This window comes from Tamandua tetradactyla, chromosome 6 (assembly GCF_023851605.1).
Source record: "Tamandua tetradactyla isolate mTamTet1 chromosome 6, mTamTet1.pri, whole genome shotgun sequence".
Classification (NCBI taxonomy): domain Eukaryota; kingdom Metazoa; phylum Chordata; class Mammalia; order Pilosa; family Myrmecophagidae; genus Tamandua; species Tamandua tetradactyla.
Window position 1 is genome coordinate 37,788,429 of NC_135332.1, and position 18,678 is coordinate 37,807,106.

At 42.0% G+C, this 18,678-nt stretch overlaps 1 protein-coding gene across 1 annotated transcript in view; it reads right to left on the bottom strand.

Annotated features, from left to right (window-relative positions):
* The window catches only part of C6H17orf67 (chromosome 6 C17orf67 homolog), a 51,445-nt gene extending 34,078 nt beyond the window's left edge, over positions 1 to 17,367 (bottom strand). Inside the window, 3 exon segments of the mRNA XM_077163074.1 lie at positions 15,993 to 16,010; positions 16,012 to 16,094; positions 17,252 to 17,367. Coding sequence (XP_077019189.1) covers positions 15,993 to 16,010; positions 16,012 to 16,094; positions 17,252 to 17,306 — 156 coding nt within the window. The 5' untranslated portion in view covers positions 17,307 to 17,367.
* Positions 17,368 to 18,678: the final 1,311 nt, after the last annotated feature.

Sequence of the window (18,678 nt, forward strand, 5' to 3'; positions counted from 1 at the left end):
CAAAAGAATGAAAGAAGACCCGTATCTTACACCCTATACAAAAGTTAACTCAAAATGGATCAAAGATCTAAACATTACGTCTAAGACCATAAAACAGTTAGAGGAAAATGTAGGGAGATATCTTATGAAACTTACAATTGGAGGCGGTTTTATGGACCTTAAACCTAAAGCAAGAGCACTGAAGAAAGAAATAAATAAATGGGAGCTCCTCAAAATTAAACACTTTTGTGCATCAAAGAACTTCATCAAGAAAGTAGAAAGACAGCCTACACAATGGGAGACAATATTTGGAAACGACATATCAGATAAAGGTCTAGTATCCAGAATTTATAAAGAGATTGTCCAACTCAACAACAAAAAGACAGCCAACCCAATTACAAAATGGGGAAAAGACTTGAACAGACACCTCTCAGAAGAGGAAATACAAATGGCCAAAAGGCACATGAAGAGATGCTCGATATCCCTGGCCATTAGAGAAATGCAAATCAAAACCACAATGAGATATCATCTCACACCCACCAGAATGACCATTTTCAATAAAACAGAAAATGACAAGTGCTGGAGAGGATGCGGAGAAAGAAGCACACTTATCTACTGTTGGTGGGAATGTCAAATGGTGCAACCACTGTGGAAGGCAGTTTGGTGGTTCCTCAAAAAGCTGAATATAGAATTGCCATACGACCCAGCAATACCATTGCTAGGTATCTGCTTAAAGGACTTACGGGCAAAGACAGAAACGGACATTTGCACACCAATGTTTATAGCAGCATTATTTACAATTGCAAAGAGATGGAAACAGCCAAAATGTCCATCAACAGACGAGTGGCTAAACAAACTGTGGTATATACATACGATGGAATATTATGCAGCTTTAAGACAGGATAAACTTATGAAGCATGTAATAACATGGATGGACCTAGAGAACATTATGCTGAGTGAGACTAGCCAAAAACTAAAGGACAAATACTATATGGTCCCACTGATGTGAACCGACATTCGAGAATAAACTTGGAATATGTCATTGGTAACAGAGTTCAGCAGGAGTTAGAAACAGGGTAAGATAATGGGTAATTGGAGCTGAAGGGATACAGACTGTGCAACAGGACTAGATACAAAAACTCAAAAATGGACAGCACAATAATACCTAATTGTAAAGTAATCATGTTAAAACACTGAATGAAGCTGCATCTGAGCTATAGGTTTTTTTTTGTTTGTCTGTTTGTTTGTTTGTGTCTTTTTTTTCTTTTTCCTTTTCTCTTTTTTTACTATTATTATTATTTTTTTTTCTCTATATTAACATTCTATATCTTTTTCTGTTGGTTTGCTAGTTCTTTTCCTAAATCGATGCAAATGTACTAAGAAATGATGATCATGCATCTATGTGATGATGTTAAGAATTACTGATTGCATATGTAGAATGGAATGATTTCTAAATGTTGTGTTAATTTCTTTTTTTTCTTTAATTAATAAAAAAAATAAACAGAAAGTAATAATAAACAGGAAGATACAAGGGTTGGAGAAAATATATATAGAGGGAGATGTATCTGTTCACCATTGGTAGGGAAGTAGAGTGTTGCAACCCCTCTGGAGGGCAATGTGGGGGTTCCACGGGAGGCTAAGTATTGGGCTGCCACATGATCCTGCAACCCCGTTATTAGGTATATACTTGAAAGACCTAAAAGCAGGGACACGAATAGACATTTGCACACTTGTGCTTATGGTCGCAGTGTTCACGATTTGCAATGAATGGAGGTGGCCTAAGTTACATTGACTGATAAACGGAAGGGTGTAGTGTGGTGCATACATACAATGAAATATTGAATGGCTGCCAGAAGGATGGAAGTTGTGAGGCAAGAAAATAGGTGAATGAACCTTGAGGACAGTATGTTGAGTGAAATAAGCCAGAAATGAAAGACAGATGTTATAATGCCTCACTAATATGGACTAACTATAATCTGCAAATTCTGAGAACTGAATTCAAGAGCATATAATATCAGGGGAAACTTATTGTAAAGGTTCCTAGACTGTAAGCTCTTATAGCAATCACATCTATTCCTGAGTTGTAGTTATTATTTTAGATTCTGAGATATGTATTATTTTAGATTCTGAGATGTGTATAACCTGGTCGTTCGCTGGAACTTTGGGTATTTATTTGAACTTGATACTCAGAGCTAGAATTCTGAGCTAGTTTTCAGTTATGAAAGTCAGCATTATCCCATGTAGCAACTGTTTAAAAAGCTGAAAAAGTGATCAGACATCAATTAGAGATGGGAATGATGCTGATCTGGTTAGGACTAAGGTAAATCAGATTAAAGGATAAATGATGATATTGACTGTATTTTAAAACTTCAACTTCTGTGTGAGACCAAAGGAAGAGATGTTTACTTGGTGCAAATTTTGTTTTGCCATCTAAATTAAGCTGTATGGTCATTTTTTTCGGACACCATAATTACATGGAAACTTGAATAGGGAGTGAAATCTTGTTGGGTTGTATATGTCGGTGGAATCCTCTGATATATCCCAAAGTAATCTGGGCAAAAGATAAAGAAGTATTTGCGCCCTTGAGGAATTCAGGAAAATTATGGAGATATTAAACTTCCCCGTCTGGAAAAGACCTGTTATTCTCACAAGCGTTGAGGACAACCAATTTAATAGATCAAGCACTCGATCTTGGGGCTTGCCCTTATGAAACTTATTCCTGCAAAAGAGAAGCTAAGACTACTTATAATTATGTCTAAGAGTCACCCCCAGAGAGGGTGTTTTTTTGCTTAGATGTGGCCTCTCTCTCTCTCTAAGTCAACTCTGCAGGTAAACTCACTACCCTCCTGCCTACATGGGGCATGACTCCCAGTAGTATAAATCTCCTTGGGACATGACTGTCAGGGATGAGCCTGGCCCGGGCATCATGGGAGTGAGAAAGCCTTCTTGACCCTAAGGGGGAAGAGAAATGAAACAAAATAAAGTTCCTGTGGCTGAGAGATTTCAAATAGAGCCAAGAGGTCATTCTGGAGGCTATTCTTATGCATTATCTAAATATCCTTTTTCAGTGTTCAGTGTATTGGAGTAACTAGAGGGAAATGCCTGAAACTGCAGAACTCTGATCCAGTAACCCTGATGCTTGGAGATGCTTGTAAAACTATATAGCTTTTATGGTGTGAACATGTGATTGTGAAAACCTCATGACTGACACTCCCTTTATCCAGTGTATGGACAGAAGAGCACAAAACTAAAGACAAAAAATAAACATATAATAGGGGATATTCGGGGGTATGGGATGTTATTTTTCTTATTGTTATTATTTTTGGAGTAATGAAAATGTTCAAAATTGATGGTAATGATGAACACACAACTGTATGATGTTACTATGAACCACTGATTGTATACTTTCAATGATTATGATTATGTTAATGTATCTCAACAAAATTGCATTAAAAAACACTTTTGGAAAACAATTTTCGGATATATACTAAAATGTTCATATCCTTGAACACAGTAGTTTATTTTCTGGGACTATATCCTTAGGAAAGATAATTCAAAATGTTAAAAGAACTCTATGCATGAAAATGTTCACTGTGTTATATATGATAGAGAAAAAAATGGAAATGTTCCAACTATTTATCAAAGGTGGATAATTCGGTAATTTATGTTTAAAAAGACTTTATAGCAATAAGAGAAATATGTATGATGTTACAATATTAAGAGAAAAACAAAACACAAAATTGTATTACAGTATAATCACACTTTTAAAAATATATACACAAAAAGACTAGAAGGAAATACATTGAAAAATAACAATGCTGTCTTTGGGGAGAGGAAGTAGGCCTACAACTGATTTTTCTTCTTTTTTTTTTTTTTTTTTTTTTACTTTCTGGGTTTCCAGTTTTTCTATTATAATAATAAATGGTTTAAATTTTTATTTTTAATTGCACAAGTAACACATTTACACATTGTTGTTTAAAATTAAAATATAAAGTTCCCTAGATCATCACCTGCAATCTTAGTCTCCTCAACAAGATGATACAATTAAGTGAATTGTTTATCTTTCTAGAACTTTCTCTAGAAATTTACATGCATGTAGATGTACATATATAAATATATGGGATTATTTTATGTATGAGCATTAGGAGGGCAGGAGCAACTTGGGGGAGATAGAAAAAGTGGCATTGAGAATGAAAGGGGAATATCAGGCAGATATAAGGAAGAAGGGTATTGCAGGAAAAGGGAATCATTTGTGAAAAGGTGCTGACAGGAGAAGGGATGGCCTATTTGAAAAGCAAAGAGAATACCGGGTGACTGGAGCATAAGCTGCCTTGGAGCCGAGGTGGGAGATGAGGTCACAGCAGTGGCTTGGGCTGATTTGTGAATGGCCTTTATCCTGTAAGCACTGAGGAGTCACAGAGGTATTTGTTTTGTTTTATTTCAAGAAGTGTTGATTAAGCAGCTGCTTTTTTAAAAAAGAGGAAAGAGACAAAGCATTATTCCTAAATACCAGGCACTGTGCTAAGCTCTTTGCAGTACTTCTCTCATTTCATCTTCACCATAAGCCTCAGAGGTAGGTTTTAGTAAGTAGTGAGCAGGAGCTCAGGCCCCACAGTCTGCTGACACACTTTTTACTCTTCTGTGCTGTTTTTGTGGAAATGACACATATTTATTTATTTTTTAAACTGAGTAACAGCAAAAATATATAAAGATACAGTGTAAAGATTGATCTAAATCTTATCACCCAGGAAATATTATTGTTTGGCAACATGTCTCCATACACCTATTTGGATAGAAGAATGAAGAGGGCCATTTTCTTTTAAAACTTTCCATTTTAAAAGTTATACAAGTGTGATAATATCTAGCATTAGCTAGAGTATAGGGAACTAAGTAGCCTCATAAATCCTGTTGTTGGGAGCTGGTATAATCACTTTGTAGGACAATTTGGCATTACCTTGTGCGATAAAAAATGCATCAATCCTATGACTCAGCAATCCCATTTTTGATCATCGAACCAGGAGAAACACACTTGTGTAGAAGGACCTTCATCACACACTAGAAATACCCAAGATGTCCACTGTTTGGGGAAGGGCTAAATAAATAAGTTGCAATGGATTTATTCTTTGAAGCAGTTAAAAATGTGTTGGGTTAAGACATACTATTGAGTGAAAAAAGCAAATTGCACACCCAGGACAATTTATAAGATTACACGAGGGTTCCAGGCACTAGAGTAACTTGCCAGAAACCTACAAGCTCCAGATGGGTCCCTGGTCCAGATAAGTCCTGAAACCTAGCCCAGCCTCTCCAGAACATCAGAAAGTTCCATCTCCCTACCCCATATTAGTGACAGACGCTTCCAATGTCAAAAACATAGAACTGCCATAGCCCAAACAACCCCAATAAGAGGTATGGAAAGATCAAAGGTGATGGTGGAATTATACACAGAAGATAGGACTTAACAAATGGATATGAATGCTGAATCATTAAATTGATATCTTTTTTAGTCTCCAGCATTTTAGAGCAGCTAGAAGTAAAAACCTAAAATTGTAAAATTGTAACCCATGTCAAAGTCTGAAATATGTTCTACAACTAATTGTGGTGCTGTGCTTGGAAATTTATAGCCTTTTTGTATATATGTTATTGTTCACAAAAAAAGAAGGAAAAAAAGTCGATTGTGATGATAAAAAAGTATTTAAGCCCTCTAGCCTCCTATATTGTGGAGCAGCTAGAAGGAAAAATATGAGAGGATCATATGGTAGCCCACGACAGACTCTGGGATCTGTCCTATAACCACTTTTTGAAAAGTGCTTTGAAAATTATTGCTTTTTTTATTTCTTTGCTTTGTATATATGTTATACTACACAATAAAAAAGTTTTTTTTTAAAAAAGCAAATTGCACAATAAAGACAACCCCCACCCTGCTTTCCACACGGCCCAGACTGCATCAGTGTAGGATCAATTTAGCCATGGAAAGGAGATTCTTGTGCTTGATTCTTTCAGGGTACAGCGAGGAGGTCAGCGTGGCTGGAGCAGAGTGAGAGGGAATGAGATGCAAGTGGAGGCCGAGGTGGGAGCAGGGGGACAGAACTCTAGGGCCTTTAGATCACTGTAGGTCCATGGAGTTTATTCAGCAAAAGATGCGAGCCATGGTTTGAGGCCTGGAAGTGATGGAGTTGGTTTAAACATTTTTGAAAATGACTCTGGCTACTCTGTTGAGAACAGAGAGAGAGGGAACCACAATGGAAACGGAGATAGTTAAGAGGTCACTGCAGAGTCCACTCAAGGGCCTGTGGTAGTGGCAATGGAGGGTAAAAAGGTGTCAAATCCTGGATCTGGGGCCCAAGCAACTGGATGAAGGGTGGTGCCACTTACATAGATATGGAAGGCAAGGGTGGGAGCAGGCGGGAGGATGAAATCAGGAATTCTGTTTTCAGGCCAGTTAGGTCTGAGATACCTGTTTAGTCAACTATAAACAGTCCAATGGACAGTGATGCAAATGAGCTGGAGCTCACTGGGAGGGGTCAGCCTGGAGAGAGAGAAATGTGAGGTCATCAGCAGAGAGGTGATAGTTAAAGCCAGAGAACTAGAGGAAGTAAGAGAGCAGAACCCTAGGGTGCTCCAACCTTTAGAAGATGGTCAGCGGCTAAGAAGACCGAAAGAGGCTAAGAATCAGGCAAGGACAGAGAGCAGGAGAAATGAGGAAGGATGCAGGATGAGGTGAGCAGTGTACAGAGGAAGGAAGAGAGATCAGCTGTATCAAAACAACAAACATGGACTGATTCCTAGACCCCTGCTGGGGAGAGAGGCTAAAAACCACCTTTGGAGCTCTCCAGAATGGCACTTCTTTTATTTTTTTTTAAAATATTTTTATTGACAAAACAAAACAACATACAAACACGGACATTTTTAACATATGAACATTCCATACTTGGTGTACAATCAATGACTCACAGCATCATCACATAGTTGTATACTCATCACCATGATCATTTCTTAGAACATTAGCATCACTCCAGAAAAAGAAATAAAAAGAAAAAAGAAAAAACTCATATATACCATATCCCTTACTCCTCCCTCTCATTGACGACTAGTATTTCTATCTACCCAATATATTTTAACCTTTGTTCCCCCTATTTTTTTCTATACCCCTTATCACTCCCTTTCGTTGATCACTAGTATTTCAATCTACTCAATTTATTTTAACATTTGTTCCCCTTATTATTTATTTATTTTTAATCCACACTTTTACTCATCTGTCCATACCATAGATAAAAGGAGCATCAGACACAAGGTTTTCACAATCTCACAGTCACATTGCGAAAGCTATATCAGTATACAATCATCTTCAAGAAACATGACTCCTGGAACACAGCTCTACATTTTCAGGCAGTTCCCTCCAGCCTCTCCATTACACCTTAACTAACAAAGTGCTATCTATTTAATGTGTAAGAATAATGTCCAGGATAACCTTTTGACTCTATTTGAAAACTCTCAGCCACTGACACCTTATTTTGTCTCAGTTTTCTCTTCCCCCTTTCAGTCGTGGTTTTCTCAATCCCTTGTTGCTGAATTCCAGCTCATTCTAAATTTCTGTCCCACATTACCAGGGAGGTTCACACTCATGGGAGTCATATCCCACTTAGAGAGGGAGAGGGCAGTGAGTTTGCTTGCCTTGTAGGCTCAGAGAGAGAGGCCACATCTGAGCAACGAAAGAGGTTCTCTGGGGGTGACTCTTAGGCCTAATTTTAAGTAGGCTTAGCCTATCCTTTGCGGGGATAAGTTTCATATGAACAAACCCCAAGATTGAAGGCTCGGCCTATTGATTTGGTTGTCCCCACTACTTGCGAGAATATCAGGAATTCTCCAAATGGGGAAGTTGAATTTTCCCCCTATCTCAAGAATGGTACTTCTTTGACTTAAAAGTATATATTGATCACCTGGGAATTTTGACTTCGGGAGGTCTAGAAAGGACCCTGATATTCTGCATGTCCAACAGGCTCCCAGCTGAAGACCATGTTGCCAGGCTGGTGACAGTTTAAAGAAGAGGTTACGCCAAACCCTAAAAACCTACATAAACACTGAAAATTGAGGAAACATTCCAGGGAAAACTCAGAACATTTTTCAACCTTCTTTTCTCTAAACACGTACCCACCCCTTCTTTCTACACGGCCCTATCTTGACCAATTTCTCCCCTAAGCAGATATTTTTTCCCACCTTAGGATCTTGAGGCCTCATCATACCCAGGAGCTCCCTCACACAGTGTCTCTACAAATGATTGGGCCACTTTGTCTTAAGTGGAAGTCGATTCCACTGAAACTGAGTCATCTCCTTGATGGGCTCCAGCCTTGCAGGGCTGTCTTTTATATAGCAGTCCCCATCCCATTCACCATGAAGTCTCGGACCCCACCCTCCAAAACCACTGAGTATGTGGGTGCTACGTTTCCCCTGAATTAGTCTCATAATCCATTTCTCAACCACTGCTGCTCCCAGAGTGTAGGGATTACCTTCCTCTCTCTCTCGCTCTTCTTTTTTTTTTTCTGCATGGGCAGGCACCGGGAATCAAACCCGGGTCTCCAGCACAGCAGGCAAGAACTCCAGCTGCTAAGCCACTGTGGCCTGCCCTACCTTCCTCTCTTGTTAGCCTCTTTTATCCTACACATGACTCCACCACCATCTATAACTCCCCCAAAGAACACTCGCATAGGCCTACAGCAGACTTTTCCTAAGGTATGGGAGTGGCTGAGGGTAGTAATATAGAGCAGAAAACCAGTTCAAACTCCCTATCAAGCACTGCTATAAAATAAACATATCAGCGATTTCCTACTGCAGAGAGCTTCTCTTGAGGCCCTGTCTTCCCCCACTGGCCTCTTTCTCTCCCTGACCACTTCACATATTCTGATTACTGGGCCTTTCATCCTCTTTCTCCCTGATGGCCTCCACCCTCAAAATCCCTCTGCATTTTTAACCAGAGCCGTTGGCCCCCTCTGGGTCTCTCCCGGGCATCCCTGGGGCCGTGCCTTTCTCTGTGAAGTGTCCCAGCAAGGTGTGCACAATCCTCTGGGATAAACGCTGGCCCTCTCTGCAATTGAGGGCCCAGTGGTCTTTTTAATTGCATTTTCCTTCCCACCCCATGGTCAGAAAAGAGCAGTTGTTGCAGTGAATTGGCAGGAGACATGCTGTCAAAATAGCCAAACCCCTTGTGTGTGTGGAAGGGAGGGGGGTGGAGGATGCAGCTTGTCTAAATCTATTTCCAGAAAGCCTATAATGCCACAGAAGCCTACATTAAGCCAAGTGCTAAGATTATAAACACTGCTTAATAGATATTCATGGGGAGAGAGAACTGCAAATCTTCATATTTGTTTTCATTTTGAATTCTTAATACCTCCTCAAAGCACCATTTATTTATCCACATCAATGGCCTTTCACCTCTCTGAGTTTCCTTCTCAGTCCCTCAGATGGGAGAAGCAAAATAAAATAGCCCAACTAGTTGTCTCTCAGTAATTTAGAGTTAATGGTGAACTTCTGAGTCTCAGGCTGAGCTCCCAAGGGCACACACACTCCCCGAAGATCACTAGCTTTACTTACTTCCCCAGCACCACCTGTTTGTCTCCTGGGAAACGGGGCAAAGAGGTGCAACACTGCATCCAAAAATGTCACTTCCCATTTCCCATGTATCTGAAAGGCAGCATTTACAAAGCTCTGCGTCCCAAACCCCTAAATGGCTTCTATACGACAGATCTAATCACATCATTCCTCTGCTTAAAATCCACTGATGGCTCCCCGCTGTGTACCAAACTAATCCAGTCTTGTCTTGACATCCAAGGGCCTCCCGGCCTGGCCCCCGGAAAACTTTCAGAACGCATTTCCCTTCACTCCATATTGCCCAGACACTCAAGTCAAAGTCAAAAGTGGAAGAGACGGGATAGAATCCAGAACTTCTGTGAAAATTTACTCGGCAAGGTCTTTTCCAACACACACACACCACTGCACGTTCTCTCAACACACCCTCACACACACGGTATCTAATTCCTGATGGGCAGGATGGCACATCCACCTGGTCCTTTTCCCTAGCAAGATGTGTTTTCTAGCACGTCAGTAAACTGGCGGCTCTCAGCTTCTATAAAGAAAGAAGGTGGTCTTAACGAAAGGTAAAGAGCAGGGAGATGCGGTCTCAAGAACCGAGGTCCTTAGACTCAACTCCTTCCTTAAGACACGAGCCCACAGAGCAGTTCTACAGCCAATCCCTGAGCCTGCCCCCCTCGCCATGTCCTCAGCCTGCTGACAAATGCAGGGCCCCTCTGTCTTACATTCAGGTTCAACAGTGAATGTGTGCCACATGCCAAGGATCAATTTGGCAGTCAGCCACCCAGTTAAAAGGAGTAAATAGCCTTGTACATGGCAAGTGATTGGTGTTGTTAATTTTTCTTTTAGTAAATCCATAAGAAGAGAAAAAGTCAACAAGACCCTAGAAGAGGGAGCAGGTCAAATAGTAAGTCTGGGATGTTTCATGCAGCTGGCAGCTGGGCCACTGATAGGAGAAGAGACTCTCTAGAGAGACAGAGAACCTTCTAGAGCCTTTAAGGAAGCCATGCTGGCTCCAGCCCATGACTCTCCTCTCCAAGTTGGAGGCTTGCAGCAGGAAGTGAGTGTTATCCCAGAAGCTCTATCCAGAACCTTAGAATAGGAGACCTGGAATGAACCTTCTAAGCCTGTTTTGTATCAAATTCTGAATTGTACAGATGAGAAAACTGGACTGCAGAGAGAAGACTTGCCCAAAAGTCCACAACCGGTTAGTTGCAGAATATGGACTAGAAGTGCAATGGGTGGGGTATCCTTCCTACCTCACCTGTACCCCCTACACTGCCTGAAAACTTCTCATCTTTCGAGCCTCACTTGGGTGGACGCCTCCTCTGGGAAGCCTTCCCAGCCTGCCTCCTCCCACCAGTCAGAGCTAGAGGCTCTATCCTCCCCAATCCCACAGTCCCTGGTATCATATATCCTTGTCAGAAGACTTGAATCAGGCTGGAATGCTCTGGCTCTAAGTCTATCTTTGCACAATAGACACAGAGCACCTCAAAAGAAGGATAGATGTCTAATCTATCTTACTTTCTCAGTGCCTGGGGCTTAGCAGGACACAGGTAAGTTTTTTTTTAATAATACTTTTGTTTCAAGCAAATATAATTTAACATCCATGATCTGTTCATTTAAATGAAATGCTTAAATAAAAATCTAAACTGCCACTTGGTTAAAAAATGATGGAGATGACTGAAACATAGTGACTGTTCTTTAGACTACTTATTAACTATAGAATGCACACGATATAATATACAATATTCTCTTCTGTTCCAATCCTTAGTCCTCTTTTCTTCCTCCCCTATTACTGCTTCAGTATCCAATATGAAATGATGGCTCTTTTGGTTTAGAGTTTGGAGAGTATTTAATTAAAGCTGCCATTCTATGTGTTACGTCCACAGTCCAGTAATTTATTTTCAATTTGAGTAATTTCAAATTCCACAAAACTGAAGAACAGCAATATTTGTTTGAATTCTCTCTTCTGTACACTCAGTGATCTAAAACACCACAATATCCAACATACACGAACCTCGGGGAAGGATTAGTAAATACATACAGATTGGAATCATGGTGCTCTTTGTCCCTGAATGGAATGGTCCCACACAAAAAGCACAGGGTACAGCACAACATCAGGGCACCTGTTATACACGAAGTGAGTGAAACACACAAGCATTTTCTATATGCATAATGGGGAAACCTGCATAGGTTAGAGGGCCTTTTATGCTCATTTAAAAATGAGGCAAGTCGTCTGTATGCATTTTTCAAATAATTTGGAGAACAATACAGTCCAATGTAGGATATACTGATTAGTGTTGTCTTGATACTGACAGTCATGTACTGTCACATACAAACATTTTTGCTTCAGCTTTTCTTTGAGTAAGACTTAAATGCATTTAGACAATACATATTGTAAGTTTACATACACTAAATTTAAGAGATTCAATATTAGTTTCCTTTTTTCTTTAAACACTACAGAGTGCAAATCGGGTTCTTCATAATAGATTGAATATTAAGTAGTTTTTCAAAGATAAGGGGGAAGACAAAAAGCCTAAGTGAATAAAACATTGAAACTATTCCCCTTTGAACATAAATTCTAAGATGACATGGAATGTGAAATAAGGTTTTAACATAGGTGATCCAAGTTTATAGTTAGAAGCAAAAAGTAGTCCTTCATGAAATAAAGGTTACAAGAACACGTTCCCCCACCACCACCCCCATTAGAAACAGAAGCGGGTAGCATGGTGTTTCAATATGAAAACAGGCAGTTGACTGCAGCATCAGCTTTTCCTCTTACATGCTGTACCCAAAGCCAGGCTGTGGCTGCCCATAGGGTGGTGCAGTATAACCATAACCAAAAGGTGCCTGGGGAGGAACTGCAACACTGGGTCCTGCTGTCAGCATCAGCTGGGGCTGACCGTAGACAATAGGTTGTAAGGTAAGATTTAACTAAAGCACACACCTCGGGTTGCCAAGGTAAGTGCTCTCTGCAAACTCAGCTCTACCCTCTCACACTCTCAGTCTAAACTCCGAACACACCTGCTCTCCATACTTCTCAGTCGAACCTTTCACTGTCCTTTTAACTCTTGCATACCATTAGTTATTGTGTTCCCGACTCGAATGCAAGAGCAGGCACTGCCTGTGGCTGCACTCTTCTGAAGTCCCACCACGGTGGTTCTCAGCCTCGGCGGCCGGTGGGCACCCCCAAAAAGCTAAATCCCCGCCCCAGCCCATGCCCAGGCCACACCCCAGGCGGCATCCAGGGCTCCAGCACCCAGGCACCAGATTTTAAGCTCCCCAGGTGGTTCCGGTGTGCGGCCAAGGCTAAGGAACATGCGCCTAGAAAATGATGATACAAAACACTTCTTGTTGATTCAGCCAACTCTGCGTGTGCGAGCGAGGGTAATTGTGAATGAGAGTGCGATAGACTTAGACTAAAAGAGAAAGAGGTTGTTTGGCATTGCATGGACTGGGTTCCTCACCTTTGGTACTACAGACATTTTAGACTGGATAACTCTTTGGGGTGGGGGATGTCCTGCACATAGTAGGACATTCAGCAGCATCCCTGGCTTCTACCCACTAGATGTCAAAAGCAATCCCCACCCCAGGTGTGGCAACCAAGCATATGTCCATACTTTGTCAAATATTTCCTGAGGGTGGGAGCAAAATTGCCCCTGATTGAGAACTAGTGGTGTACACTGGCCACCAAACTCTTTATTGGGCATTTATTTTGCATTTCAACCATGGGTTCCAAAACCACTTTCCCAAACCTGACTGACTGGACATGGGGGTGGAGTGTCTTGGTGAGGGACAGCAGGACTGGCCCGTGTACAGGACACAGTGGGAAATGGTTGGTGGGGTCAGCAGTAGGTTCCGAGGCAAGAAAGTCTCCAAGAAACTACATCCTTTAGGTTCAAGGCAGTGAAGAGGAGTTGTTGGTGGTCAAGGCTATAAAAGATGACCACAAAAAAAGCCAGATATTCAGTAAAATGACAAAGTCAGATGCAAGCAGGGGGTTGTCAAGAATTAAGGCCAGGGCTCCTTGCTTCCTTACCTCTGTCTTTGCGAGAGCACCCGCTTGTCCTCTCACATGTGTGCCTAGTAAATTCTCTGACAGAGCTTTCAGAGGTTTCTGAGCAGGAGATGGACAGAGGGGCAGTGTTTTAGGGTCACAAGCATTGTCTGCAGCTGACATCATGGTGGTTGAGGGGCTCAGAAGGAATGGGGACACTGGAGGTGAGAAGCTGAGCTGTGATGGCCCAAACCCACCTGCTGCCTGATGCCTACACTGTCTCTGTCAGGGCGAAGCCTCTAGCTCATTATTCCACAATTTGAGATGAAAGCGCTCAGGAGCAGGTGATATTTGGCAGACTTTGAAGTTCAGAGAGCCTCAACCCAGCTGTCCCCCAACCCCCCAGAGTCCGTGAGGGAGAACCTCTGGAAGGGCTGCTCCCACCGCCAGGCCACAAGTAGAGGGGGTCAGGGACCCCTCACTGCAGGCCTCCTCCTCGCTGCCCTCCTCCCCTGGTGTCAGCTGCTCTGATGCCCATTCCTGTGCTCCCATCGCCCTCCGTCCACCTCCCCCTTGCTCTGGGGTCTACGCTTTCTCGGTTTTCCCTCCACACTTTCCTTCTCAGCCCCTGTGGGGTCCCTCTGCCCACCTCTGAGTGACATCCCCAGGCTTCATTGCTGGACCTCCTCTCTTCTAATTGCTTCCTGGGCAATCCGTCTAAAATCGTTATCCATACTGCACCATTAGAAACGAAAACTTTCACCCTCCAACCTAGAAGACGCCTAGAAGTATTCACAGGGAAATCCAACGAGCTTGATTTTCCGACACGTGTTGGACTCACAGCTCACGCAAACCTTAGGGGAGCCCTCTGGGGATATATATGAAGCGGCGCGTGGGAATTCTCCATGCCACTGAGTGCAACTTGCCTGCTTCTGAGTTATGGCAGAAACAAAGGACTCAGTCCCAAACACTCTCCCGGGCTGCAGCAGTTCCTGTAAATCCTCAATCTGACACTTTTCTACATGGTTATTAGAGCTTTAAAGAAATGTATGAGGACTCCCAGCTAGCCTCGGGAAAGTGGTTTTCCCCTGGACTGTCACATTCACAAGACAATTTCAGTAGGGAGGTTTCAGCGAGTTATTCTTCCTTTGTGTTTGGGGAACATTTATGAGCATTATCGTCACAATATTTGAGATTTCTTAGAAATAAAAAAAGGGCATTAATACATTATTAAAAATAAAAAAAAACCTTCAGTCAATCTGTACCAAACTCAAGATACAGTCCAAGGCACCGAAACCCTGCTTCATTTTGCCTCTGCCGAGCCCTCCATCCCTGCCCACCCTGTTCCCGGACAGCTGGAGTCATCAGTTATTTCTTCTACCAAGAAATAAAAGCCAAAAAAGCCACATCCACTCTTAACAGCCTGGAAAGTTCTTGATTCATTTTTATACTGCTCTGTCTACAGCCATTTGCTTCTCTGGCTCCACTCCCAACTCGGAGCCGAAACCTGGCTCAGCCCTGCACCTGGCACCTAACCAAAAAGGGAGCCACTGTTTCCATTTTCTGGGGAATACCGTTTTAAGTGCTTTACACAGAGTACTTAATTTTATCCTCATAATGCAGTTATTTATATTATTATTTATTATAACTATAAACAATAATATTTCTAAAAATGAGGATGCTGAGGGACAAAAGTGTGAGGTAACTAACTTCCTCAAGGTTCAATCAGAAAACTGGGGGATTCTGGTGTCAGACGGACACCACGTGATGCTGCCTGTGCGATACTCTTACAAGTGCCTTTGAAGTGGAATAATCAGGTCAGACACGTGGTTCTGCAATGAGCGGGCACCGGATGGAAGGCGCGTCTGGACCACAGAAACGTCTTCGCAGGCGCCCTGGCTTTGCCTGGGCTCAGCCCTACTCGCCTCAGCACTGCTTCAGCCCCAGGAGGGATGTGACCAGCCAGGCCCCGACCGGACCCGGGGCCAGCGTGGAGCTAGCAGCATCCAACACAAGTCACACAAAGAAGGCAGGGGTGCGGGCAGGTGGGCACCAAGAACCCAGAGGGCAGAGCAAGGCCAAAGACCGAAATCAGAGGGACGAGGTGGAGGCAGAACCCCGCAAGCCGCGGAGGCAGAGACTCTGCCTGCCTAGAGCAAGGTCATTTCTGAGGCCGCAGCTCCAGCTCCCCCAGGGGCCCAAGGGAGGAGGGAGGGGGAGGGGGGTTGGGATCAGCTAAAGGGACCAGCCCCCTGGCACCCAGCAGCCCACCCCCAAGCAGACTCCCACTGTCTGCCGCACTTTTCTGTTTTAAATACTGTGTTCACAATGGGCGAGTCAGGTGGCACCCCGAGGGGAGAAACAGGGGAGTTTCTTAATGAAGAACTCAGATGATCGCATTTTCCTTTAAGTCGCCAAGCCAAGCACTCACCCGCATGGGCTCGTCGGGGGAAGCCGGGTTTGCTTGGTCTGTCCTGTCTCCGGGATCTCAGGAGCTGCTTGGCCTGCTTTTCCGTCAGAATCGGGGAGGCCTCTGAAAGAGGGGGTAAGGCGCCTTGAGGATTCTCAGGCACAGGAAGGTCATGCTCTGTCCAGCTCTACTATTCAGGGCGGAGGATTTGCAAGTTCAATTTTGGTTAAAACACGGAGCTCTTTCACAGGGACTTGTCCCAAAGGGCCGGGCATTCCAGAGGGCCCAGAGAAGAATTTTAAATTGTTTTTAATATGGTTGACTCAAAGCAAAGCTGCACAAATTAAACACATATCTATTGCAATGGTCCATTCCTTTGAAAGTGGGTGTTCATTTAATGATTTTTAAAAATTTTATTATGTAACATAAAAAAAACACACAGTTTCCTATTTTATCCACTTTCAAATATACAATTCAGTGGTATTAATTACATTCACAATATTGTGCCCCTTTCACCACCATCCACTACAAAAACTTTTCCGTCTCCACAAACAGAAACTCTGTGCTCATTAAGCAGTAACTCCCCAGCATCCCTGATAACCTGCAGTCTTCTTTCTGTCTCTATGAATTTGCTTATTCTAGGTATTTTATATGTAAAATCCTACAGTATTTCTCCTTTTGTGTCTGGCTTACATCACTCAACATGCTGTCTTCACAGTTCATCCATGCTGTAGCATTTAATGAATATTTTTTAAATGCATATTTTCTTCACTTCTCTACTCAATATGTTTCTCATTTGCTTTGGTGGGTGTTATAAACTCCCAACACGAAAATCAAATTTCGAGCTGCCACTGGAAGCTGACCATGAGAATGAAATTCTGTTAAACTTGGTAATCACTCACAAATCCTAAACAAAAATATTATAATAAAATTATACTAAATTTTGACAATCACCTACAAACTCTAAAAGGCATTATGATGATAATAATAAAAGCATACTCAATTTTGATAATCTCATAGAAAGTCTAAAAGAAGATATTGTTGAAGACATATCACAGTTTTTGAAAATGTGTGCTCAAATACATTTAAAGATATAAAAAGTAAGATTATTATCCCTAGTGATAGCAATTCCCAGAAACCTGTTCTTGAAGAAAACAAAACATTGAAATAGCTATATATTATACACTGTAAAAATTACTTTTAAAACTATCAAACAGACTGTTATTCCAGTTGAACATGTCTTCATAGAAATAGGCTGGGGTTTGGGAATCATTGCCCACCTGAGAGGGAAGTCAGTAAGAGGAGACCGAGCGCGAACACAGTCCATTTCTCCATCCTGCCGTGCGGTTCCTCTCATTCTGCCTGTGGCCGAATGAAGAGCCACGACGGAGCCAGCCCTGCCTGAAGAAGGTCACGTCAGCCCAGTGACTTAACAGGGCTCACGGTCTGATGCTAAATGCACCTGGCTCTGGGCTTTTAGAATTACCATCAAAATATTTTCCTCAGAGTTCCTGCAGCTCTTCATCCTGAGGAAGGAAATATCCCTCTGCAATATGACTTTCTGGAGCTTGGATTTGAGAAAGCAACATGTGGCATTCATTTTATTTCAATATATATCTATATATCTTATATTATTTAAGTATGGTATATAACATCACAGATTGTTTTAGCTTTGGTTTATGTACCTACTGTTTCATTGAGAATTGATAATCTCTCACATTTGCTTTTTTATGACATTTTTCCATTTTTCCAAAGGCTATTCACCCATCTAATTTGACTGTCCTAATAATTTAAGAAGTAGGCAGGGAAATTAGTAAGGGGCATGGGGAGGGGGGTGGGGAGGGAGGAAATTAGCTGACTTTGGAGCCAGAAAGACCAGGGTTCAAATCCTGGCTTCAAACTTTTCTTGCAATGTAACCTTTGGTAAATCACTTTCTATTTCTGAACTTCAGTTTCCTGATCTGTAAGGGAGATAACAGAACTTATCTGAGGGGCTGTGATGAAGGATGAGGGATAAGGTGTGAATTGCACAGCAGCTAGTACTATCCGCCATTACCCTTTTCCATTTTACAAACAGGACAGTGAAGTTCAGCAATGTGAAATCATGTCCAAGTTCACACACTAATTGATGCTAAGGTAGAGTCTAAGTCTTCTGTCATCAAACTCAAAATTTGTTGGGGGTGCATGGGTGGTTCAGTGGAGAACTCTCGCGTGCCATATGGGAGACCCGGGTTCGATCCCTAGTCCATGCACTTCCCCGAAAAAACAAAACAAAAACAAGCAAACAAAAATTCAACAAATGGTGCTGCAATAATGGGAAGCTTACATGAAAAAATAATGAAATGTGACTCCGCAACACAGCATACAAAAAAAAATGTGCTCTTCCCACAATGCTCCATCATCTCAGAAGCATCCCTTCATCTTTCCTGGGCCCTTGTGCAATATGATATAAGACTACACACAGCCTGACTTAGACTTAAGGCTACTTTTATAAAGGCAATAAAATCTCAATAAGTTTAAGTACTTTGAAATTCAAATCACCTATAAATATAACATGAAGAAATTGTTAAATATATTATTAGTATAATGGAAATGATGGAAAGTACGCAGCATTTATTTGGATAAAACTCTCAATTCAGGGAAGCTAACTGATGTTTCTCTGGTCAATTTGCCAGCCTAAAATAAAACAATACCCTCTCTGTAGTTG